Source organism: Rhinopithecus bieti, unplaced genomic scaffold (genome assembly GCF_001698545.2).
Source record: "Rhinopithecus bieti isolate Rb0 unplaced genomic scaffold, ASM169854v2 scaffold_31823, whole genome shotgun sequence".
Taxonomy (NCBI): Eukaryota; Metazoa; Chordata; class Mammalia; order Primates; family Cercopithecidae; genus Rhinopithecus; species Rhinopithecus bieti.
The window spans coordinates 2,752,221-2,777,037 of record NW_016814121.1 but is presented as its reverse complement, the minus strand read 5'-3'; the positions used below and the strand labels follow the sequence as shown (position 1 = coordinate 2,777,037).

At 52.3% G+C, this 24,817-nt stretch overlaps 1 protein-coding gene across 1 annotated transcript in view; it reads left to right on the top strand.

Moving 5' to 3' along the window:
• Window positions 1-16,037: 16,037 nt before the first annotated feature.
• LAMC3 (laminin subunit gamma 3) overlaps window positions 16,038-24,817 on the top strand; it is a gene marked incomplete at its 5' end in the record, with an annotated part of 87,173 nt that continues 78,393 nt past the window's right edge. Inside the window, 4 exon segments of the mRNA XM_017849893.1 lie at window positions 16,038-16,073; window positions 16,075-16,143; window positions 16,146-16,224; window positions 16,227-16,412. Coding sequence (XP_017705382.1) covers window positions 16,038-16,073; window positions 16,075-16,143; window positions 16,146-16,224; window positions 16,227-16,412 — 370 coding nt within the window.

Here is a 24,817-nt window from a genome sequence, read left to right as displayed (position 1 = left end):
TCCTGGATCCCTGGCTGGGCCCATCTGTGGGTGACACGTGGCACCGCGAGCTGTGGGCCAGTATCTGGGCACTGGGCAGGGGGTGCTGTGTCAGTGTGGACCTGGCTGCCAGCATTTTATCAGGAAGTACCAGGCCCAACGGGAGCTGCTGGGAACCCTGTGTCCCCAGAGGAAGTAGCAGTGGGGGCCAGCAGGGGCCAGAGGCTGGGGCTGGAGCCTCTCACCGATGGGGCAGACAGCCTGGACCCCTGGGAGCAGCCTGATAAAGGGAAGCCACTCTAGGCAGACCTCAGAGGACATCCTTTGCTTCCCTTTATCATACAGATGGGAACGCTGAGGCCCAGAGAGGGGAAGGGACTCGCCCAAAGACACACAGCATGGGAGGGGCCGAACCAGGAGAAGAGTCTGGCCTCCTGCGTTCCTCTGGGCACACACCTTCAGCACTGGCAACCGGCTTCCCCATCTCCCCCAGGCCTGCTCCCGGACCGGTGACCCTGTCCCAGCACAGCATGCCCACCCAGGCCCCACCCAGAGACCCAGAGCCAGCCTCAGCTTTGCTCACCCTTCCCCCAGTCCAACTGGTGATTTTCTGTCCCCAGTGCCTTTCGGTACAGACACCCCCATGCCCAGGGGCCACAGTTTGCTTCCCAGGTCCTGCAGACCCCAGCTCCTCCCTGCTCCTGTTTAGGCTACCACCTCGTTCTCCTCAGGTCCCCGCAGCAGCCGCCAAACCATTTCTGCTTCCATACCACCCCCAGCGGGCCAATCGCCCTGCACATCCCAAGAGAAAATCTCCCCACAGCTCCCCATGGCCCCCCGGTGAAGTCTGGGCTCTCCAGCAGGATGTCCCAGGCCCTTCTTGGTTCCCCTCTTCCACCCGCCCCACTCCTCAAATGCCCATCCTCCCACATCCACCCCTGGCTTTTGAGCCTTTCACATCCTGCTGTCTGCCTGGGATGCTCTTCCCCAACCCCTTTTCCTGGATACTCCACTCTCTCCAGGTCTCAGCCGATACCCCACTTCCTCCAGGAAGCCCTCCCTGATCTCTCCAGACTGGGTGAGGCACCAGCTCTCCATTCTCACTGCCTGGTGCTTATAGCCTTGTGTTGTTATTAACAGCTTCTTCTCTGGATCCCTAAAGTGCAGGGACAGTTTCATCATTTTTCATCACTCTGTCCCCTGTGCCCAGCCCAGGGCCCAGAGTGTGGGCTGAGTAAACATCTGTCCAGTAGATAAATGAATGAATGAATGAATGGATAGACAGCCACGTTTATCTCCTTTGTAGCCCAGCCTGTGGCCCCTGCACCACCCAGAAGGGGACATCCTTTATTCTTCTGAACCCCCTGAACTTGAAGGGCTGCCCAGGGCTGACTCATCCAGGCCCAGACCCACCTCAGGCTGAACACAGCAGGGAGGTTGAGACAGTTGCTAGACTGAGTAGTGACATGCCCTGAAGCCAGCCATGTCCATTGGTCTGTCTAAATCTGTTAACTCTCTAGGAGGAGATGCTCCGTGAGGGTGACAGCTGAGGGGCCCCCTGTCAGCTCCCATCAGCTCCCTCTCCATCCTGCCTCCCATCTCATCTGGCAGGTCTCCACTGAGCTGTCACCCCCTCCGAGAAGCCTCCCTGATTGCTCACCCCATCATGGAGTTCATCCCAGCCCCGTGTCTATTTCCTTTGCGGCTCTTACCATGATCAGTCACTATCTAATTCATCCGGTTGCTTCCTGGGTCACTGTCTGTCTTCCCGATTCTCTGGGGAGCACCATGAGATGACAATCTATCCCCTGTACCTCAGCAACCAGCCCAGGGAGGGCGCGGAACAAATGTCCCCTAAAGGAAGGAAGGAAGGAATGGATGGATGGATGAAGGAGTGAATGGAGAAGCAAAGTGGAAAGGGCCAGGCACACTGGGGTGTGTACGCGGCTCTCTGCTGACGAGCAGAGTGGTCCTGGGCAAGGAGCTGTCTCTTGCTGGGCCTCAGTTTCCCTGTCTGCAATGTGAGGAGAATAACAGTAACTACTTGTGCAGTTGGTGCACTCAGCCCAGGTCTGGCTCCCAGGAGGCCTCACAGGGGGTGACCTTGTCCTTGCTCAGAGGGGCAGGGCCGTGCCCATGGGGATATTGCAATACAGACAGATGGGCATGGGCCTGGCAGTGGGATCCTGGGGGCTGATGTCGCCACTTGCTAACTTCTCTCTTCCATAGTTGTCCACAAGCCCTTGGCAGACCTCCCAGTTTTTAATTCCTGCCCTTGAAGGCTGCCTGCAGAGCGAGTGATGTCTCCCCACTGAACAGAAGGGAAGACCGAGACCCAGGCACGTGGACAGAGGACACAGGCTTAACAGAGCTTCTGAGCCAGACTGGGCATCCTGGGAACCATCTAGACCAACACTCTTGCTGTCCACACCGGGAACTGAGGCACCCTAGAAAGGCAGAGCCCTACCCAAGATACCACAGTGAGTCTGAACTCCAAAGCTGCGGGGTGGGGGCAGGGGGAGCTGCCTTTCCCCTGTGCGCTGTGCCCCCAACGCTGGGCTCCAACGAGGCTGCAGAGCTGTCAAGAGAGATCAGCAGGGCCCTGGCCGATCTCCCCAGATTTAATTAACAGGCCTTTCATCTCTGTCCTGAAGGAATCAGCTATCTTCTGTCTTCTTAATTAACGTTCATTAAGCAAATCAGAACAACAGGGTTTTTCTCCCTTCTTTCTTCTCCCGGAAGGTTTTAACCCTTAGTAGGTGGGCTTCAGGGAGGGGAGCCTGCTACCTTTGCTGGTAGCCCAAGCAGAATGCCAGGCCTCTACAGGAGCCCCCTAGGTCCCCAATGCAGGCACATTCCTCATCAGACACACACACACACACACTAGACACACACACACACACTGGACACACACACACTCACATATCAGACACATGGGACACATACACACACATCGGACCCACACACACATCAGAGACACACACACTTCAGACACACACACACGTTGGACACACACACACATCAGAGACACACACGCATATTGGATACACATACATATCAGACACATGGAACACACAACACAAAAATAAATATACACACACACACATCAGAGACACACACATAGCACTGGACATCACATGCACATTGGATAACACATATGCACATATCAGACACATGGAAACAAACACACGTGCACGCACACGCATCAAGCTCCTCAAACAAACCACCCAAACAATACAGTCTGGTGACCTGGTCTCCACTCCCATCTTCCAAAAGGAAACAGGCCTGGGCGACCTGCTGCTCAGGAGCCTTCTCTGGTTCCCCGCTATGGCTAGGACAATGGGCAGACTCTCACCAAGCTCTGCCCGCTTCATGTCTGTCTGCCTCCCAGGCCCCCTCGTCCGCCTTGTTCCTCTCACTCGCTTCCCACCTCCCCACAGGGCACTTGCAGTTCCTTCCTCAGTTGTGCCCTCCCCACTTCTCCTCCGGAGACCCTCTCCAATGCCACTCCTCTCCTTCCCGAATCAGCTCTCTCTGCCGGTGCTAAGGACAGCTCCCTGAACCCCTGAAGGAAATATTCAGGGGTCCCTGCTCCCGGAGCATTCCGAGACACAGGCACACCCACCAGTGGGTCAAGGCCAGTGTGACGCAGGTCCCACTTACCGACCCTAGGAACTGGTACCAGCAGGGGACCTCACATGACATGGTAGGAAGTACTTAGGTGGCACCAGGGCTCCACTGCGGGGAGGGATGCAGGGGCTGCCACCAGGTGTCAGGGAGAGGGGCTGGAGGTTGGGGATCTGGGGAGGGGCCCCAAAGCTCCAGGCTGCAGGGAAACTGAGGCCACGTGACCTGTGGCTTCTGTGGGTTTCTGGTCATGTGTGTAAAGAGGGGGCCCCTGGCTTCAGGGGACAGATGTCTTGCCAGGGTGGGGGGCCCAACCAGAAGGTGCCACTCAGAATCTTCCCCTGATGGAGAGCTGGCAGCCCTCACCCAAAGACTGGCTTCCTCAGTTCTCCTGGCTCCTTCCCAGCCCCTTCCGGCAGTGCACGTATTTATTGTCCCCTTGTTGCCCAGATTTGGGGGGTTATTCTGAGACTCTTTTTGTGGGTGCACAGACACTGCTATGCCCAGGGAGTATACTTTGCTTCCTGAATTCCGTGGACCCCAGTCCCTCCCCGAACCCTATCCTAGGAGGAGCTGACCACAGGGATAGGAGAAACCTGGTCACATCCTGCCTTGAATGTGTCCCCAACAAACTGCTTCTCTTCCTTGGGGCTCAGTTTCCCCTTTTGTACAGCCTGTGCCCTGGATCCAACCATCTTTATAGGCTTAGATCTTATCGGATCCCAAGCCACAGGGAAGCGGGGACCTTTAGCCACCCCGCCCACAGTGCCATCCCTTCTACTCTCGCTGTCTGAGCCCCTCCTTCCCGCTCTGGGCTTCCCATCAACCTGGCTGCTCCACACTCAGCGCTGGGGCCCCGAGTGGCTGGGTAAGGGCGAGAGGGTGTCAGCTCTCGGGGCCTGAGACATGCTCGTGCCACTCACCCAGAAAGCGGCTTCGGGAAGCAGCTTTGTCCGATGGAGCTCCGCGCCCCCCACGGCGCTAGTCAGCTCCCCTGCCCTGTGCAGCAAGGGCCCGGAGTGTCCTGGGCCACCAGGGGCCGGAGAGGGGCCCGTCCCCGTATTGTGGCCAACATCGCCACCTGGTGGTTGGTCGCCGGTGAACTTGAGCAGCTGGACGGTGAGAGCTGGGAGGAGAAGCTGGGAATGCAGGAGGCACGGGGGTGCTGGGAGACCTCCGCAAATGAGGTCACCAGCCCAGGCAGGATGGTCCCCTTAAGGCCTGCTGCTAGGGCTGAGAGAGGTCGGTGAACACCCAGCTGATGCCTCTTGAAGGAGCCCTGATCTCTAGCCCAACCCCTAAAGGATCAGTCTTTACTGGCCGCGGGGTTCTCATTCATTCCATAAATGCTCCTGAACACCGCTCAGTGCAGGCCACGGGGACACCAGGCAGAGGCATATGTGGTCCTTGCCCCCTAGGGGCTCACAACCTCCAGCCCCTGCAGATCCTCACAGGACAAACTGCCACTGCCAAGAGACCCACATCCTCTGGCCTCTGTACCCTGCTCCAGCCTCACCCCACAGGACCAGCTCCCTACTCAACACTGCAAACACAGGCCGCCGACCTCACCTACTTGTGCACGCCTCTGGACCTTTGTGTGTGCTGCTGTCTGGGATGCCCTTTCCTCTACTCCTCCTTTACAGCTCAGCCTAAATGCTGCCTTTTCTGGGAAGCATCCTCCAACTCCAGGCAGAACGAGCCACCCTCCTCTCCTTGCACCCATTCCAGGCACTCTTTTGTTGCATGTGTCAGCCTGTGTGTCCAGATCTATGCATATCACACCTCTGCCTCACTGACTGTGAGCCCAGGAGGGCGGGGGTTCAACAGTGGGCAACAGTACATTTGCTGAGGGACAAATGACCACAACTCAGTCTTCAACAGGTTCAAACAAGTCTTGGAATGTCATTTGGCTGTTCCCTTCTTTTCTTTAATTAGAAAAAAAGACTTCCTTCCTTCCTTCCTTCCTTCCTTCCTTCCCCCCCTCCCTTCCTCCTCCTCCTCCTTCTTCTTCATCTTTTTCTTTCTTCTTTTCTTTCTTTCTTTCCTTCTTTCTTTCTTTGTTTCTCTCTTTGCTTTCTTTCTTCCTTCCTTCCCTCCTGTCTCCCTCCCTCCTTCCTTTCTTCTTCTTCTTTTCTTTTCTTTTATTTCCTTCCTTCCTTCCTTTTTTCTTTTCTTTTCTTTTTCTTCCTTTTTTGAGACACGATCTCACTCTGTTGCCCAGACTGGAGTGCAGTGGCACAATCACAGCTCGCTGGAGCCTCCACTTTCCAGGCTCAAGTGATCCTCCCACCTCAGCCTCCTGAGTAGCTAGGCCTACAGGTGTGCACCACCATGCCTGGCTAATTTTTGTATTTTTTGTAGAGATAGCATTCCACTATGCTGCCCAGGCTGGTCTTGAACTCCTGGGCTCAAGCAATCCACCAGCCTTGGCTTCCCAGTGTCGAGATTACAGGTGTGAGCCACCACTCCTGCCCATCAGGCTATTTTTTCATGAACTATTTTCCTCTCTGACCAGACCATGGGCTCATAGAGAGCAGGATCTTGTGGGAATTATAGCAATAACAATTTATGGAGCACTCACTCCATGCTGAGCTCTGAGCCAAATACTCTCCAAGTGCTTGTGTATTTCCAACAGGAAGGACTGAACACAGGTCACTAAGTGCTCAGGAGATGGTTGGGAGGACTAGAGGGGCTGACACCTGGGACACTGCAGAGCTGACCCACCAGGGAAGCTGCCACCAACCATGTCTGAGGCTACCACCGCTGTTGGCTCTGAGAACCCACAACTGTGCCTGCAATCCAGGGACTGGAAATAAGAGTGAGAAAGCCACTGCTCCTGCTACTGCCACCACACAGAGACCTCTCAGCACATGCAGGGCTGGAGAATGGGAAGCAGGTCAGGCTGAAAACCTCCCTTCTCTGTGACCTCACTTGCACCAGAAAAATCTGCCAGAAGGGCGGAAGTTGGCCTCTGCCCACTTCCACCTTCTAATTCTCAAGTGAAGACACCCTGCTGGCAGGACCGATTCTCTCTCTCTCATTTTTTTTTTTTTTTTTTTATGAGATGGAGTTTTGCTCTTGTTGCCCAGGTTGGAGTGCAATGGCGCGATCTCAGCTTACCGCGACCTCTGCCTCCTGGGTTCATGCGATTCTCCTGCCTCAGCCTCCCGAGTAGCTGGGATTACAGGCATGCACCATCATGCCTGGCTAATTATGTATTTTTATTAGAGATGGGGTTTCTCCATGTTGGACAGGCTGGTCTCGAACTCCCGACCTCAGGTGATCCGCCCGCCTCAGCCTCCCAAAGTGCTGGGATTGCAGGCATGAGCCACTGCGCCTGGCCTGGCAGGACCTATTCTACATGTGGGACCCTAGTGGCAAAAGCAGCTGGGAAGAGTAGCTCTTAGGGTGGCAACCCAGGCATATCAGGGAGACATCCAAGAAGGAGGGGGGACCAAGGCTTCATTATCCTCCACAGTCACACAGGTGGTGGAGATAGAATCTGAGCCCAGGTCTGTCCCTGAACATCATGTGGCCAATGGCTTCTGTGTCACACAGATTGAATTGAGAAGATGACCAGTTAATTCGTCCAAGCAGAGTCCTTGATTGAGAATTAGGGTGGCAGGGCAGGGTCTGCTTTGCCATGGAGCCTGGGAGGAAGGATGCTGGCTTCCTTGTCCCCAACCCCTCCCCCTACATCATGGTCCTGAGCTCTGGAGGGTCCAGAACAAAACTGGCCCCGTCCCACAGGTCCATCTACATGTCCCTGCCACCAATCTTGCTACATGGGTTGCTAAGCCACTTGCCACTGTCCACGAGTTCCTGTGCATCTTTCCCAGGTGTACAAACACTGCCCATTGGAATCACTATCCCCAGGGCCACCCTAGAGTTGGCTGGAAGGGCAGTGGCAGTCCATTCTGGTCCCATAACTGCACATTGAGCTGACTTACCTGGGAGCCAGGCTAAGATTTTTTCTTCCTCCACCAGCTGGTCATAGCGAACGCCGTCCTCCCAGGCTATAGGTATGAGCCAAGAAGGAAGCATCAGAGATGGGGGGCAACACGGGGGTCTGTGCCACCAGTTCCTGAACTCCCTCACACTAGGGACGACCCGTCCCTGACCCTAGACCTACTATTTCCATTTCATGAAGGCTGGCTGTTGGGTCTGCATCCTTGACTTCATGGGTCTAACTGCATCCAGTTCTTGATAGCAGTACCCACCATATGGTCTGTTGATTTCCTTTGATCATCACTCAGCCTCTACAAGAGCCCGGTCGCAGACCAAGATCTGCCTTTTGAGTGGCGTAGAGCTCTCTGCGGGGCTGGCAGAACCCTGGGGCTCCAGAACCCTGGGGCTCACGATAGTTATGTTTCTTTCCCAGCACAGATTCCACCAGCACCACGGGGCCCACTGGCACACATGCCTAAGAGGCAGGGCTGTTTGCATATGGCCTGGAGCTGCTGCCCAGCCCTTTCCTACTCTGGGCACATGTGCAGCAAGTAGCCTTACCTGTTCCCTGATAAGTGGGTCCGAGAAGTGTTCCTACATGCAGAGTATGCTGCTTCTAGGACCTAAAGAGGCCCACCAAGCATTGTGCATCTCGGTGATAGAGACAGTGTGACTTTTACTTTGGAGGGTGCGATGGTTCATTTCATGTGTTCACCTGATAAGCCACAGCACCCAGATGTTTGGCCAAACGTGATTCAAGATGTTTCTGTGGAGGTATTTGTTAGATCAGATTAATGTCTAAATCAGAACACTTGGAGAGAAGCAGAGGCAGAAAGTGGGTGGGCCTCCTCTAATCAGTTGAAGACTCAGTAGAAAAAGACTGAGCTCCCTGAGAAAAAGGGACTTCTACCAGCAGGCGGCACGGGAACTTCAGCTCTTTCCTGGATCTCTAGCCTGCTGGCCTATCCTGCAGATTTGGGACTTGTTGACTTCTACAATCATGTGAGCCAATTCCTTAAAATAAATTTCTCTCAATGTATTGATTTATTTTTACTTATTTATTTTTTTGAGACAGAGAGTCTGGCTCTGTCACCCAGGCTGGAGTGCAGTGCCACAATATAGGCTCACTACAACCTCCGCCTCCTAGCTTCAAGCGATTCTCCTGCCTCAGCCTCCCTAGTAGCTGGGATTACGGGTGCATGCCACCACGCCTGGCTAATTATTGTATTTTTAGTACAGACAGGGTTTCACCATGTTGGCCGGGCTGGTCTCGAACTCCTGACCTCAAGTGATCTGCCTGCTTCGGCCTCCCAAAGTGTTGGGATTACAGGCGTGAGCCACCACGCCTGGCCCTCTCTCAATTTATTTTCAGTTATTTATTAATCTCTCTCTCACATATATGTGTGTGTGTGTATGTGTGTGTGTACATATTCTCTCTCTCTTTCTCCATATATATATATGCAGCCATGCATCATTTGATGACAGGGATTCATTCGGAGAAATGTGTCAGCAGGTGATTCTGCCATTGTGTGAACATCAGAGAACACACTTACACAAACCTAGACGGTATAGCCTACTGCATACCTAGGCTACATGCTGTAGTCTATTGTTCCTAGGCTACAAACCTCTACAGAATGTCACTGTACTGAATACTGCAGGCAATTTTAGCACAATGGTAAGTATTTGTGCCTCTAAATATAGAAAAGGTACAGTAAAAATATGTGGGCTGGGCATGGTAGCTCACACCTATAATCCCAGCACTTTGGGAGGCCCAAGTGATTGGATCACTTGAGGTCAGGAGTTTGAGACCAGCCTGGCCAACACAGTGAAACCCTGTCTCTACCAAAAATACAAAATTTAGCTGGGAGTGATGGCGCCTTTAGTTCCAGCTACTCGGGAGGCTAAGGTGGGAGAATCACTTGAACTTGGGAGGCAGAGGTTGCAGTGAGCCGAGATTGTACCACTGCACTCCAACCTGGGCAACAGATGAGACTCTATCTAAAAAAAAATGTATATGCTATAAAAGATTAAAAATAGTATACCCATATAGGGCACTTACCATAAATGGAGATTGCAGGACTGGAAATTGCTCTGGGGAGTCAGTGAGCGAGTGGTGAATCAATGTGAACGCCTTGGCCGGGCGCGGTGGCTCAAGCCTGTAATCCCGGCACTTTGGGAGGCTGAGACAAGCGGATCCCAAGGTCAGGAGATTGAGACCATCCTGGCTAACACGGTGAAACCCCGTCTCTACTAAAAAATACAAAAAACTAGCCGGGCGAGGTGGCGGCCGCCTGTAGTCCCAGCTACTCGGGAGGCTGAGGCAGGAGAATGGCGTAAACCTGGGAGGCGGAGCTTGCAGTGAGCTGAGATCCGGCCACTGCACTTCAGCCTGGGCGGCAGAGCGAGACTCCGTCTCAAAATAAATAAATAAATAAATAAATAAATAAATAAATAAATAAATAAATGTGAAGGCCTAGGATGTTACTGTACACTACTGTAGACTTTATGAACACTGTACACTTATGCTATATTAAATTTATTTAAAAATATAAAGTATTCATGCTACGATGTTATGATGCCTATGACATCACTGGACAATAGGAATTTTTCAGCTCCATTGTAATCTTATGTGGTCCATCATTGAACAAAACATCATTATGTAGCATATGACTATATATATAAAGTTCGCACTATTAGCCAATCCCTGCAAACTTTTTTGGGGGATAATCCTGCTGCATCCTTAGCAGGCCCAGAACTTCCCCAGTCAGGCCATGCTGAACTTTTCCCTAGTTGCTGGACCTCTGGCCAAGAGGGGAGGTGGGCAAGGACCATCTTACAGGAGAAAGGCAAGGATGAGCTTACAGGCACCTGCCTCATTTGAGGCTCCTGCAAACTCTTCAAGCAGTGGTGGGGTGGTGGGCACTATCTTCTAGAAACGGGGAGTGGATCCCTTCTTCAGGCCCAGAGTGTTAAAGGAATCTGGAGATTCAAGGTTCTCAGTAAATCTGTCCAGATACCCACCCTANCCTGGGCGGCAGAGCGAGACTCCGTCTCAAAATAAATAAATAAATAAATAAATAAATAAATAAATAAATAAATAAATGTGAAGGCCTAGGATGTTACTGTACACTACTGTAGACTTTATGAACACTGTACACTTATGCTATATTAAATTTATTTAAAATATAAAGTATTCATGCTACGATGTTATGATGCCTATGACATCACTGGACAATAGGAATTTTCAGCTCCATTGTAATCTTATGTGGTCCATCATTGAACAAAACATCATTATGTAGCATATGACTATATATATAAAGTTCGCACTATTAGCCAATCCCTGCAAACTTTTTTGGGGATAATCCTGCTGCATCCTTAGCAGGCCCAGAACTTCCCCAGTCAGGCCATGCTGAACTTTTCCCTAGTTGCTGGACCTCTGGCCAAGAGGGGAGGTGGGCAAGGACCATCTTACAGGAGAAAGGCAAGGATGAGCTTACAGGCACCTGCCTCATTTGAGGCTCCTGCAAACTCTTCAAGCAGTGGTGGGGTGGTGGGCACTATCTTCTAGAAACGGGGAGTGGATCCCTTCTTCAGGCCCAGAGTGTTAAAGGAATCTGGAGATTCAAGGTTCTCAGTAAATCTGTCCAGATACCCACCCTAAATCTCAAGGTCACACTCCTTCCCTATCTGGACCCTGCCTGTGATTTAGGGTGCTTTCCAGGGATGGGAAATCAATCTCCTCTGGAGTTCAGCGCAATGTACAATCAGATCCTGGGCCTGGTTTTCAGCTTTGTCTACCCCCATGTGGTTTGTTTGTTTGTTTTTTGAGATGGAGTCTCACTCTGTCACCCAGGTGGCAGTACAGTGGCACAATCTTGGCTCAGGGCAGCCTCCGCCTCCCGGGTTCAAGTGATTCTTGTGTCTCAGCCTCTGGAGTAGCTGGAACTATAGGTGCACACTACCACACCTGGCTATTTATTGTATTTTTAGTAGAGACAGGAATTCATATGTTGGCCAGGCTGGTCTTGAACTCCTGATCTCAAGTGATCCACCTGCCTGGGCATCCCGAAGTGCTGGGATTACAGGTGTGAGCCACCACACTCAACCAGGTCTTTTTTTTTTTTTTTTTTTTTAATTGTTGGCAACAAGTGCCTCTGGCTTTCTAAATTTGTTTTGGATTGGTCCAAGATCACCCTGACCTGGTCATTTTCCCTCTTGAAGGCATCAGTGACCTTCAGCAAGGGCCACCCAATCCCACAGTCTCTATAATCACTATTCCCTACTCTTAAGCACCAGAGATTGGATGGACCATCGTCTCCTTCCACCTGTACCTTGGTCAAGTTCACTGTAGGTGAAAGTCTCCTTGCTTGCACTGTTACTGCATGCTGGGAGCTACCAATACTCCACCTAGCTCTAGTGATACCAGCCAGATGTTATTGTAAAAAGTAAAGTAGAAGTTCCTCTTCAAAGAGACTTTCCTCCCCATCTAATTAAGAATAAATGTGTAATCCCAGCACTTTGGGAGGCCGAGACAGGCGGATCATGAGGTCAGGAGATCGAGACCATCCTGGCTAACATGGTGAAACCCCGTCTCTACTAAAAAATACAAAAAACTAGCCGGGCAAGGTGGCGGGCATGTGTAGTCCCAGCTACATGGGAGGCTGAGACAGGAGAATGGCGGGAACCCGGGAGGCGGAGCTTACAGTGAGCTGAGATTGCGCCACTGCACTCCAGCCTGGGCGACAGAGCGAGACTCCGTCTCAGAAAAAAAAAAAAGAATAAATGGTAACTTCTCTTAGAAGCAAAATTTATTCAAAGACCCGTGCTAACATTCTTAAATATCTGCTAGCCGTAATAAAGAAATCAATGTACTTTATGTTCTTAGCTTCCACAATTTAGCCTGAATATTTGCCCTGGCATGCTTATACTGATCCAAGCAGGCATCAGGTCATAACGTATTCCTCTTTCTTATTTAGAAGTGTTTTTCTCTACAGCACCGAGGAACAAGCATTTCTAACATTATCATGGACACATTATGACTTTCCTGGACATTGGGCAGTTTTGCCTTAGCGGGCTCCTTTATTTATTAAAAAATATTAAAAATTATATTTTACCAAGGGGAGAAGGTTATAGAGTTATTGTTTAAGGGGACAGAGTTTCAGTTTCACAAGATAAAAAGTTTTGGAGGCCGTGTGCAGTGGCTCACGTCTATAATCTCAGCACTTTGGGAGGCTGAGGCAGGCGGATAACTTGAGGTCAGGAATTCGAGACCAGCCTGGCCAACATAGTGAAACCCCGCCTCTAAAATACAAAAATTAGCTGAGCATGGTGGTGGGCGCCTGTAATCCCAGCTACTAGGGAGGCTGAGGCAGGAGAATTGCTTGAACCCGGGAGGCGGAGGTTGCAGTGAGCCAAGATGGCACCGCTGCACTCTAACCTAGGTGATAGAGCCAGACTCCATTTCAGGAAAAAATAAAATAAAAGGTCTGGAGATGGATGGTGGTGATGGTTGCACAGCAAGGCGAATGTACTTAATATTATTTAACTGTAACTTAAAAGTGGTTAAGATAGTACATTTTATTAATATGTTATATGTATTTTACCACAATTATAATTTTTTTTGAGACAGGGCCTCCCTCTGTCACCCAGGCTGTAGTGCAGTGGCGTGATCTCGGCTTACTGCAACCTTCGCCCCCTGGGCTCAAGCAATCCTCCCACCTCGGCCTCCCAAGTAGCTGGGACCACAGGCGTCTGCCACCATGTCCGGGTAATTTTTTGTATTTTTAGTAGAGACGAGGTCTCACCATGTTGCCCAGCCTGGCCTCAAACTCCTGAGCTCCAGCGATCCACCCGCCTTAACCTCCCAATGTGCTGGGATTATAGATGTGAGCCACTATGCCTGGCACTAACATTTTTAAAGATTATATTTAACAACTGTGTTGATCTAAAGATGGGTATAGTAATATCATATGTTAAAACATGTTCTTCAGCCTAAAAGTTCATTTTTTTTCTTCTGACTTTCAATAAATTAGAACAACTTTTGCGGGTTCCTAGAATTCCTGTAGGCCGCCACATTTCCTGTGCCTGATAGATGAATTAGCTTTGGATGGGCGCACAGCCCAGTTCAGGGTAGCTGGGTGGACCACCAAGAGTCTGCTGCAATCATGTTCTTGACCATAAGAGAAAGCTTTAATGAAGAAGCTTCCATGACACCATCAAAAAATAATCTGGTATTACATTAAATTGATGTTTTAACTTGGGGAGAATTTGTATATGTAAACAGTTGGAAATCTGTGAATACGGATGCTGGTCTCTTCAGGTTTTCTGTCTTTCAGTAGCGTTTTATAATTTGGTTCATTTATGTCTTGCACGTTTCATACTGCATGTATTATTAGGTGTTCTACCATTTTCTACATTATTGCTGGCATCAGCTTTTTTTTTTTTTTTTTTTTTTTTTTAAACATGCTCTATTGCATAGGCTGGAGTGCATTTGCATGACCTCGGCTCACTGCAACCTCTGCCTCGGATGCAAGCGATTCTTGTGCCTCAGACTTCCAAATAGCTGCGATTACAGGTGTGCCACCATGCCTGGCTAATTTTTGTTTTTTAGTACAGACGGGGTTTCACCATGTTGCCCAGGCTGGTCTCGAACTCCTGACCTCAGGTGATCCGCCTGTCTCAGTCTCCCAAAGTGCTGGGATTACAGGCGTGAGCCATCACGCCCAGCCAGAAAATGCCTATTGCTGGCATTAGTTTTCGTACTCTATCCTGTAGTCAGCCATCTTACGGAGTTCTTACTAATTTTAATAGTCTTAGTAGAATCTTTTAGATTTTCTATATGTATGTTCAGGTAAATAGAAGATATAAATATTTATACCTTTTAAGTTTTTAGCTTATTGCATTAGCTAGAACTTCCAAAATGACCTTAGGTACCAATGGTGATATCATATACTAACTCTACTTAGATATAGTTCTGAAATCTCTAACTTATTCCATGGGTCTATTCTGTAGCCCTTTCCAGAACTGTATTGTTTTAATCATGTGTAAATAACTGGTGGTGACCAGTCCACTATAGTTCATCTTGCTTCCAAAAATTTTCTTTCTTTCTTTCTTTTTTTTTTTTTTTGAGATGGAGTTTCTCTTGTTGCCCAGGCTGGAGTGCAACGGCATGATCTCAGCTCACTGCAACCTCTGCGCCCCAGGTTCAAACAATTCTCCCGCCTCAGCCTCCTGAGTAGCTGGGATTACAGGCACGCACCACCACGCGCAGCTAATTTTTGTATTTTTAGTAGAGACGCGGTTTCATCATGTTGGCCAGGTTGGTTTCGAACTCCTGACCTAAGGTGATCTGCCTTCCTCGGCTTCCCAAAGTGCTGAGATTATAGGCGTGAGCCACCACCCGGGCCAGGAAATTTATTTTTATTTTTTATTTTCCTTAGAGTTTGTCTGGGAATGGCTGCCTTTTTTTTTTTCGAGACAGGGTCTGACTCTGTTGGCCAGGCTGGAGTGCAATGGCACTAGTACAGCCCACTGCAGCCTGAGCTCCCGGGCTCAAGGGATCCTTCCACCTCAGCTTCCCAGGTAGCTGGGACTACAGGCTTGTGCCATGACGCCGGGCTAATTTTTGTATTTTTTTGTAGAGATAGGGTCTCACTATTTTGCCCAGGTTGGTCTCGAACTGCTGGCCTCAAGTTATCCTCCCGCCTCCACCTCCCAAAGTGCTAGGATTACAGGCGTGAGCCACCGCGCACGGCCTGGCTGCTAAATTTTATCGAATGACTTCTCTCCTTCGATTTACTAATGTTTATAAATGGAGAGTAAAGGGGGCATTTATGGGGTTGGGGGCAGAAGGCCTCTCCGAGGTGACATTTGTGATAAGACCAGGTACCCTTGTCACAAATATCAGGTTAGAATCTCTTTGCTGTGAGAGCAGAGCGCAGCCGGCAGCAGGAGTGCTTTTCAGGGTTAAGGGCAACAGGAGCCGCGCAGAGCCATCTCACAACCCTGTCCAGAGCGCACTTTGTTGCTAGGAGGAGATGCGCAAACGGTAGCGATCAGGTAGAGATCCTCGTGTCCCCTTTTATCTCAGGACTTCCAAGGCACTGGTGAGCAGTTTCTACTTAATGAGCAGCCATTGAAGCCTCCCAATGGCGATAATGAGCCTGCATCTTTACCTACCCCACTCCACAGACTAGGAAACTGAGGCTCAAAGAAGCCCGGGTCGCCTCTGGGGCGGACTCCCGAGCAGCGCACTGCCGAGCACGTCCAGCAGGTGGGAGTGGGCGCCCGGGGACGGCGCGGTCCCTGGTATTTTACGTGGGGTGGGGCCGCCGCCGCCCGCCCCCTCCCTCCAGCTCCCCGCCTAACCGGGGAAGGCGGGGTCCCTGGCGGCGCAGCGCGCGTCCGCGCCACCCGAGGCCGCGCCCACACCCGTGCGCCGAGAGGGGCCGTCAGAGCCGCGCGGCGTCGGTGCCCTTTGACCATCGGCGGCGGCTGCGCTCCTGCTGGGGTTGGCGCTGCCTGGCACCTCGGGCGGCCGGCGCGGGCATGGGAGCGTGGTACGACGGCGCGGGGCGCCCGCAGCGCTGCCGTGCCCGTGTTTCGAGAACGCGGCGTTCGGCCGGCTTGCCCAGGCCTCGCACACGTGCGGCAGCCCGCCGGAGGACTTCTGCCCCACGTGGGCGCCGCGGGCGCGGGGGCGCAGTGCCAGCGCTGCGACGCAGCCGACCCCCAGCGCCACCACAACGCCTCCTACCTCACCGACTTCCACAACCAGGACGAGAGCACCTGGTGGCAGAGCCCGTCCATGGCCTTCGGCGTGCAGTACCCCACCTCGGTCAACATCACCCTCCGCCTGGGTAAGCGCGGGCTGGGGGCACCGCCACCACACCCCCTGTCCCCACTCCACTGGGGGTCTGAGGCCAAGGCTTGAGCTGCTGTGCGCCCAGGTTGGGCTGCAGGACCCAGATATGGTGTTGGATTATGGGCGGCTCAGAAATAGGAATTAGGCTGGGTGCGGTGGCTCACTCCTGAAATCCCGGCACTTCGGGAGGCCGAGTTGGGAGGGTCGCTTGAGCCCAGGAGTTCAAGATCAGCCTGGGCAACGTAGTGAGATCACATCTTTACAAAAAATAAAGAAAAATAGGCCGGGCGCGATGGTTCACATTTGTAATCCCAGCACTTTGGGAGGCCAAGGTGGGTGGATAACTTGAGGTCAGGAGTTCCAGACCAGCCTGGCCAACACGGTGAAAACCCGTCTCTACTACAAATAGAAAAATTGGCTGGGCGTGATAGTACCTGCCTGTAGTTCCAGCTACTCAGGAGGCTGGGGGAGGAGAATTGCTTGAACCCGGAAGGCGGAGGTTGCAGTGAGCCGAGATCACACCACCTTAGTCCAGCGTGGGCCACAGAGCTAGACGCTGTCTCAAAAAAACAAAAAACAAAAAAAAAAAAAACCAGCTGGGCGTGATGGTGCACAACTATGGTCCCAGCTACTCAGGAGGCTGAGGCAGGAGGATCACTTAAGACTGGGAGGTTGAGGCTGCAGTGAGCTATGATAGTGCCACTGCACTACAGCCTGGGCTACAGAGGGAGACACCATCTCTTAATAAAAAGAAAGGATGAACAAAAGAAGAAAAAAACCAGGACCTGTACCCCTAGATAGCCAGAAGGCTAGACTGAGGGGTGCCCCGTGGGGCGGGAGCGGCAGGGAGGCCCTTGCAGAGCTGTGGGTCTAGGTTGCGATTATAATCCCCTGTAATGGTTTTCCATCCTAGGCTGGAACTGTTGGGGAGGTGACACACCAAGGACTGAATTGGTCACCCTCTAGGACAGGGGCTCCTGATCTTGGGGCTTCCGGTCAACTTCAGTTACTCAGTGGACCCCTGAAGCTGCCTGCAGTCATTGGGTGGGTTCTGGAAGATAGAGGTTGTGACATTCATCACTGCACAGGCGAAGTTTAACCCTCTGGGCAAGGAGGACTAAGTCTCTTCGTGCTGCTGAGTAGCTGCGCCCGGTGGCGTGGCCTCTCCACCATGCTCATGACTTGCCGAGGTGCAGGAGCCCTTAGATCTCCAGGAATCACAATCTGGAGTCTGAACCCAGCCCTGGTTCTCAGCCCCTGCCCCCACTGCAGGGAGCTGGAATGCTCTCTCCTCCCTGCGAGTTCAGCCCAGTTCCCATGTCCTCTGTGGCCGGGTATGCGCTCAATGTCTTTCCTGTTGCAGCCTCCACTGCCCTTTCAGGAGGGGCTGGTATCACTAGTTAGACTCCCTTATCTTCCAGGTCAGTCTCCCAAAGCTTTGAAAACTCAAATTATTTTTATAACTCATTTTGGCTGCTAAACCTGACCTGAGGCTGTTTATAAGCTATGTTTATCCTGGTGAGAATGAATATTCATTCGCTTTGCTACTGAAATCTCATCTGAGTGCAGCCGGCAGCCCCAGACCCCACTGGGGGTATTAGCACAATATATGGTATAAGGCCTGCATCATCTTTCTAAAAGCTGAAAAATTCTCAATTCCCAAACACATCTGGAGCCTAGGAGTTTGGATTAGGGATGGTGGGACTGTCTCCCATGTTTCAGAAGAGAAAATTGAGGTTCAGAGAGGTTGTTGTGCACAAAGGCACACAGCTGCTAAGTGACCATCTGAGCGTGTGGACAGCTGAGGACATCAGAGGTCAGAGCATAAACTCCTTGATGTGAGTTCTGCCACCATCAACTGAGTCAGCTCCACCTCAGCCTGGTGACAGTGTCCTGGGGAGGGCTGGGAAGTGACATTGGAGTTGGGGGGGACCGTGAGCCCCCTTTGCAGAGCACACGGGTACTAGCTGCCACCCCAGAAGCTCCCTTCTTGGACCACATCACCTTCTCTCGGCCTGTCTGGATCATTAGGTGGGGCTTCTGGACGGGACAAGGGGGAGGGGAAAGGAAGCCAGTGGGGAGGGGGGAGTCTGGGGGAGCTGTCTGAATGGAGCTGGCAGGACCCCAAGGCCACAGGGGAAGGAATCTGGAACAGGGTGGGGAGTTGCGGGGGAGACACTGCTGCATGGCAAAGGGTATCACATGTGTCCTGGGAACCCAGGGGCCAAGGAAAGGGCTCAGCCCAGGCACAAACAAGGTGGGAGGAAGTTGGGAGAAATGGCCAAGGTTTTGGATTTGGGGTAGTTCCTGTTTCCTGAGCCTCTGTGTTGTGCCAGGCCCTGTGCTAAGCTGTGCGCCCTCGTTGAACTCTGCCCAGAACTTTAGAAGCGGGATGGTTCTGATCCTTCTGAAAGCCAGGAGCCTGAGAGCCTCCACACTGTAAATGAAGACAGCGAAGACACAGACACACACACACACACTCACACACACACACACACAGACACACACACGCACACACACACTCACACACACAGACACACACACGCACGCACTCACACACACACACAGTCTCACACACACACACACACAGTCTCTCACACGCACACTCACAGACCCACACACACACACTCACACCCTCACACACACTCACACACGCTCCCTGCTGTGTCTTATCCCGGTGAGCATTCTTTCTGTTTTGTTGCCAAAAACCAGGCATATAGGAGAGAGTCCACAAGTATGAGTGACAGGGTCACCTCCTCTGTCCTGTGCTCTGGGGCCAGCTCAGCATTCTCTTTTGCCTGCTCTGGGAGGCAGAATAGGGTAGAAATCATGAAACGGGGGCTTTGGACTTTGGCCCAGCAGAGCCACTCACTGGGCAAGCAGCATCCCCTCCCTCAGCCTCAGTTTCCTCACCTGTACCTTGCGGATAAGAGTCGCTCAAGATAACAGCTCCTGAGCAGCTGTTCAGGTTCATGAGCCCGGGTCGGAGCCGTGGCAGTCCTTGTGTGTGACCAGCGGGGCTGCTGAGACGGCTCAGGGCTGAGGCTGCCCTGCGGGTAGGCTCCCCTGCAGGGATTGAGAAATGCTCGTCACGGCCACCCTGCCTCCTCAAAGACATCCTGACCCTGGGCTCTGTTTACGCACAAGGGGCGCCGGGGGCTCAGCGCAGTCCCAGATTTGGGCTCTTTTTGGTTTTCTTTGACTTAGGTTTGCTCCAGGCTAAGCCATGGCTTGCATAATAGCGGGGGAAGGAGAGGCCTGGGATTGTCAGTGTCCCCTGTGGAGGCTGTCTGACAACCTCTCTTCCTGGTCCTTAGGCCACCTCTACTGGCTCTGTCCCCCACTGCTCCCTCTCCTTGAAGGCTCATGGGAGGGGAGAGTGGGCGGCCAGCTTTGGCCCGGGGTCTCCTAGAGGGAATGGGATGAGGGGCAGGGAAGGAGATGGAGGTCGCCGTGTTCCCAGCCCCCCGTGGCTCTCGGACATCTGTTCCCGATCCTCCCGTCATCTCTGAGCTGAGCCTTCCTGTCTGGGATGAAAGGCAGCAGTGGGGTCTGGCAGCCCCAGCCTGCCACCAAGGCCCAGGGAGGCCACTGGGCTGGGGCCTGGGAGTCAGTGGGGGTGTGAGGGGAGTGGACAGTGACAGGGGTACAGACCGTTCTGGGGCTCTCACCATGTGCCAAGGACTCGCCCAGACAGCATTCCACACCGGCGTGCTTTGTTCTTTTACAGACAGCAAAACTGAGGCGCTGAGGGTGAGATCAGTTGCTTAGGTTCACACAAGTCAATAAATGGTGGCCCCTGGGACCGTTCCCCTAACGGCTGCACTTGGGAATGAAGAAGGTCCGGGCTAGGCTGGTTCACATGCTTCAAGCCTCGGTCCTGGGAGGAACAGTGTGGGCTGTGGCTTTCACTGTGCTGGGGGAGTCTCCTGCCCGCTTGCACTTAGATCGCTGAGAATCTCCTGGAATCACAGAAAGACCTCAGTCCCCAAGCGGATGAGTTCTCCCCTCCCTCCCCTGCAGGTCCTGGATGCCCCTGCGTGGAGTTGATTTCTTCTTGCTTTCATTTAGCTGTTTGCTTGGTGGTCACCCAGACTTGGCTCACTGGCCACAGGATGCAGCTGTGAACAGGGCTATGTGTGGCCCCTGTCCTGGGGGGCTCGGGGCCCGCCAGAAGGCAGCCTGTACTGAGCAATGCTGCAAACGAGGATGTATGCTCTGAGAACATGCACTGGCGCGCATGAGCCTCATCAACAGGGTCAGGAAGGGTCTCGCTGAGACCTGAAGGATGGTAGGAGCTGACAAAAGAGGAAAGGATGTTCCAGGCTGAGGGAGCAGCACCAAGAGGCAGAGGCAGCTCTGTGTGTTCGTTGACAGGCCGGGCCTGGATGGCCTGAGTGCAGACACCAAGAAGACGCTGCGGTCTGGCCAGCCACAGCGAGGAGCTGGGCCCCAGGGGACTGGACATTAGGGGGACCCTGCGGCCCCTGAGGGGCCCTGGAGCCAGCTGGGTCTCCTGAGCTTTGGCTCCGTTCTGTCTTCCTGTCGAGTGGGTGGCTGCGTTTGCCTTGGCCTGGGCCAGTGCTGGGGGCCAAGTCCTCCCTCCTGCTCCCTGGGGGTTCTGGCTGGAACGCTGAGCCCCAAGCAGGGCAGGGGGTCAAGGCAGCGGCTGGTTAGCCTCCATCCACCCACAGAACTGCCCCCCAGTCCCCTGGGCCCAGCTGGCCTTGGCCACCTCTCTCTCTCTCTGGGCCTCCCCGGACTAATCCAGGAGATGCAGGGGTAGGAAGTCACAAAGCCCAGGATGGGTGTAGGCAGCCTCCCATGGCCTCCGCGTCAGGCCTGTCCACTTCCCACACTGCCCTCCAGCAAGGCCTTGGCCAGGCCAAGGCACTGTCTCTCCTCCAGCACTTTACATGTGCTGTGGCTTCTGCCCAGCACACTTCTCCTCCCACCTTCAGCCTAACTCACATCTTGTTCATCCACAAAACCATTGCATGTCTGCCGATCCCTGTGCCGAGCCCTGGGGATGTCTGTCTGCCCCACTCAGCTTAGAGGTGCCTCCTCTGGAAAGCCTCTCACCCCTCCAAGTTTGGGCAGAGGGCCTGCCTGTGCATCCTTGCAGCCCCTAATCCTCCTTCCACCAGAGTCTGGATTACACTGCTTGAGGGCTTGGTTTGTTTATGTCCATCCCTACCTCTGAGCTCCAGAGGGAATGCCTGTACCCTAGTGCCCAGCCTGCATTTGCCTACTGCGCAGGGTGCTGGGTAAAGGTTGGTCAGGCGAATGAATGGAAGAGCAGCTCAAATTTCACTGAGGCTGGGTGAGACTCACACCTGTAATCCCAGCACTTTGGGAGGCAGAGACGGGAAGATCCCTTGAACCAGAAGTTCAGGGTCAGCCTGGGCAACAAAGTGAGACCCTGTCTTTACAAAAATAAAAATAGAAATGAAAAAATTAGCCGGGCATGGGGGCAAGTGCCTGTAGTCCCAGCTGCTTGGAAGGCTGAGGTGGGAGGATCACTGGAGCCTGCGAGTTCGAGGCTGCAGTGAGCTGTGATCACACCACTTCACTCCAGCCTGGGCAACAGAGCGAGACCCTCTCTCAGAAAAAAGAAAAATGTAGTTGAACAAATGCTTCATGCCTGAGACTGTTCCAAGTGCTTCCAAGGTGTTTGTTCATGTAGCCCTGTTATTGTTATGCCTATTTTGCAAATGGGGACACCGAGGCACTACATTGCAGTCACTTGCCCACTGAACCTGAGGGAGTTCAGGTATTTTGCCCAAGGCCACAGAGGCAGGAATTGGTGGGGCTGGGCTGTGAACCCCAGGATTGCAAGATTGCACTGTGTTTCCTTGCTGAGAGCGAGGGAGTGAGGAATTCATGGAGGAAGGACCCCCAGCCTTGGAGGTGCCTCCCATACTCCTAAGCCATGGCGTTCATGGCAGCGCTGCCATCCTCCCGACCCAGCCCTTCCCTACCCTGCCCTGCTCTCCCTTGCCCAGGCTCCAGTTGCTTGGTCTACCTCCCTTCCCTGTGGCCCCTTGTCCCAGGCAAGCCCTCCCAGCAGCTGTGCCCTTGCCCACCTCATGCCCTGGCTTTGCTTATTTAAATCATAGTCGACATCCAGGACTCCACCTGCACCTTTCGCCCTGGCTCGGTCTCCACCTGAGCCCTTGACTGGGTAATTGGAACAGCCTCCTCAACACCGACCACTCTGGATGTCATGCAGGGGTCCCTGTGTCCCTAGAGGCATTTTCTTTTCTTTTTTATTTTTTTGAGACAGAGTCTTGCTCCACTGCTCAGGCTGGAGTGCAATGGTGCGATCTCGGCTCATTGCAACCTCCACCTCCCAGGTTCAAGCAATTCTCCTGCCTCAGCCTCCTGAGTAGCTGGGATTACAGGTTCCCGCCACCACACCTGGCTAATTTTTTGTATTTTTAGTGGTGACGGGGTTTCATCATGTTGGCCAGACTGGTCTCGAACTCCTGAACTCAGATGATCTGCCCGCCTCAGCCTCCCAAAGTGCTGGGATTACAGGCATGAGCCATGGCACCTGGCCCATAACAGCATTTCCACAGTAACCAAAGCCGAGGCAGCCTAAGTGTCCACCAAGGGGTGAATGATGAGCAAGAGCAAATGTGGTCCATCCATCCAGTAGAATATTACTCAGCCCTGAAAAGGAAGGAGATTCTCACACAGCCACAGTACAGATGAACCTTGAGGACATAATGCTAAGGGAAAGAAGCCAGTCAAAACAGAACAAATACTGTAGGGTTCCACTGATATGAGACGCATCCTGGGATAGTCACATCCACAGAGACAGAAGGTAGAAGTCTGGTTGCCAGGGGCTGGGGGAGGGGCAATGGAGAGTGACTGTCTCATGGGGACAGAGTTTCAATTTGGGAAGATGAAAGAGTTCTGGAGATGGATGGTGGTGAAGGTTGCACAACAATGTGAGCTGTGCAAATGGTTAAGATGGTAAATGTCATGTTATGCATATTTCACCACAATAAAAGAAGGTTTGGGGAGAAGTACATGTCGGCCCTGTGGGAAGGCAGCTTGGCAACATGGATGAAGACCTACAAGAATATTCCCGGCCTTTGGCAAAGGAATCCTACTTCTGGGAATTAAAATAAGGGAAGGGTCCTAATGCATGAAAACGTTCATCGAGGCGTTCTTTATAGTAGGGAAAAATTGGAACCATAAGGGAATAGTTAAGTAAATTGTAGGACATAAATTCACATGGTGATTGGAGCCATTCAGTGCAACAGCTGACAAAGGGTTTGTAATACACAGGGAGCTCTTAAGTCAAAATGTTGAATGAAGAAAAAGACACAAGTTGGTACATGTGGAATCATCAGATTTATATTTTAAAATCCCTAAAGAGTAGGCAAAAACGAAAGATATCAAAATGGTAAAAGTGTGTTTGTCCTCAGGACTTGCAGCGACTTTTCTTCCATTTTTCGTGTTTCTACATTTTCCCAATATTCTCTCATGAAGCTTGTTCTAATTTAAAAACTGGAGAGAACACATTGCTACAGTATTTTTTTTAAAGCACCCGCATTGCTATGTTTTGTTTTAAGATGTTTTTCAAAGTTCTGGTGCAGCACAGCTTGGCACCGTAACTCCCAACCCCTTAAAAGAAAGCGTGCGGAGCAAACAGAGTCCGGATCTGGGGGCGGCCTGGTGTCTGTGTCTGTTTGGAGCAGAGGTTTCGCATCTTGGAACCAAGTGGGGGACTGGTCCAGATGTGCATTCGCTAAAGGATGCTGTGCGCGGGCTGCTGCGGGTCGCCGGCGCAGACTCCTTAGTAAACATCTAGCAGCCAGACACCTCTCGGGAGGGGAGCTTGGAGCCACTTAAAAGGTAGCTGGCAGCTAGAAGCGTGATCGGAAAAAGGCAGTCACTGGGACTTCATGCAAAGGAGCAGCCTCACACCATAGGAAACATCCCGACTTTTCCGTCCTTGCCAAACCAGGAGGTGAGAGAAGACGCAGCAATATCACAGAGACACAGAGGGGACTTTTTGTTACGAGAGTTAATTAGAGGCTGGGCGTGGTGGCTCACGCCTGTAATCCCAGCACTTTGGGAGGGTGAGGCTGGTGGATCACTTGAGGTCAGGAGTTCGACACCAGCCTAGCCAACATGGTGAAACCCCGTCTCTACTAAAAAAAAAAAAAAAAAAATTAACTAAGCATTGTGGTGGGCGCCTATAATCCCAGCTACTTGGGAGGCTGAGGCAACAGAATCGCTTGAACCAGAGACAGAGGTTGTAGTGAGTCGGGATCAGACCACTGCACTCCAGTCTGGGTGATAGTAAGACTCTATTTCAAAAAAAAAAAAAGAACGAGTCTGGTGGTTCAACCTGTAATCCCAGCACTTTGGGAGGCTGAGGTG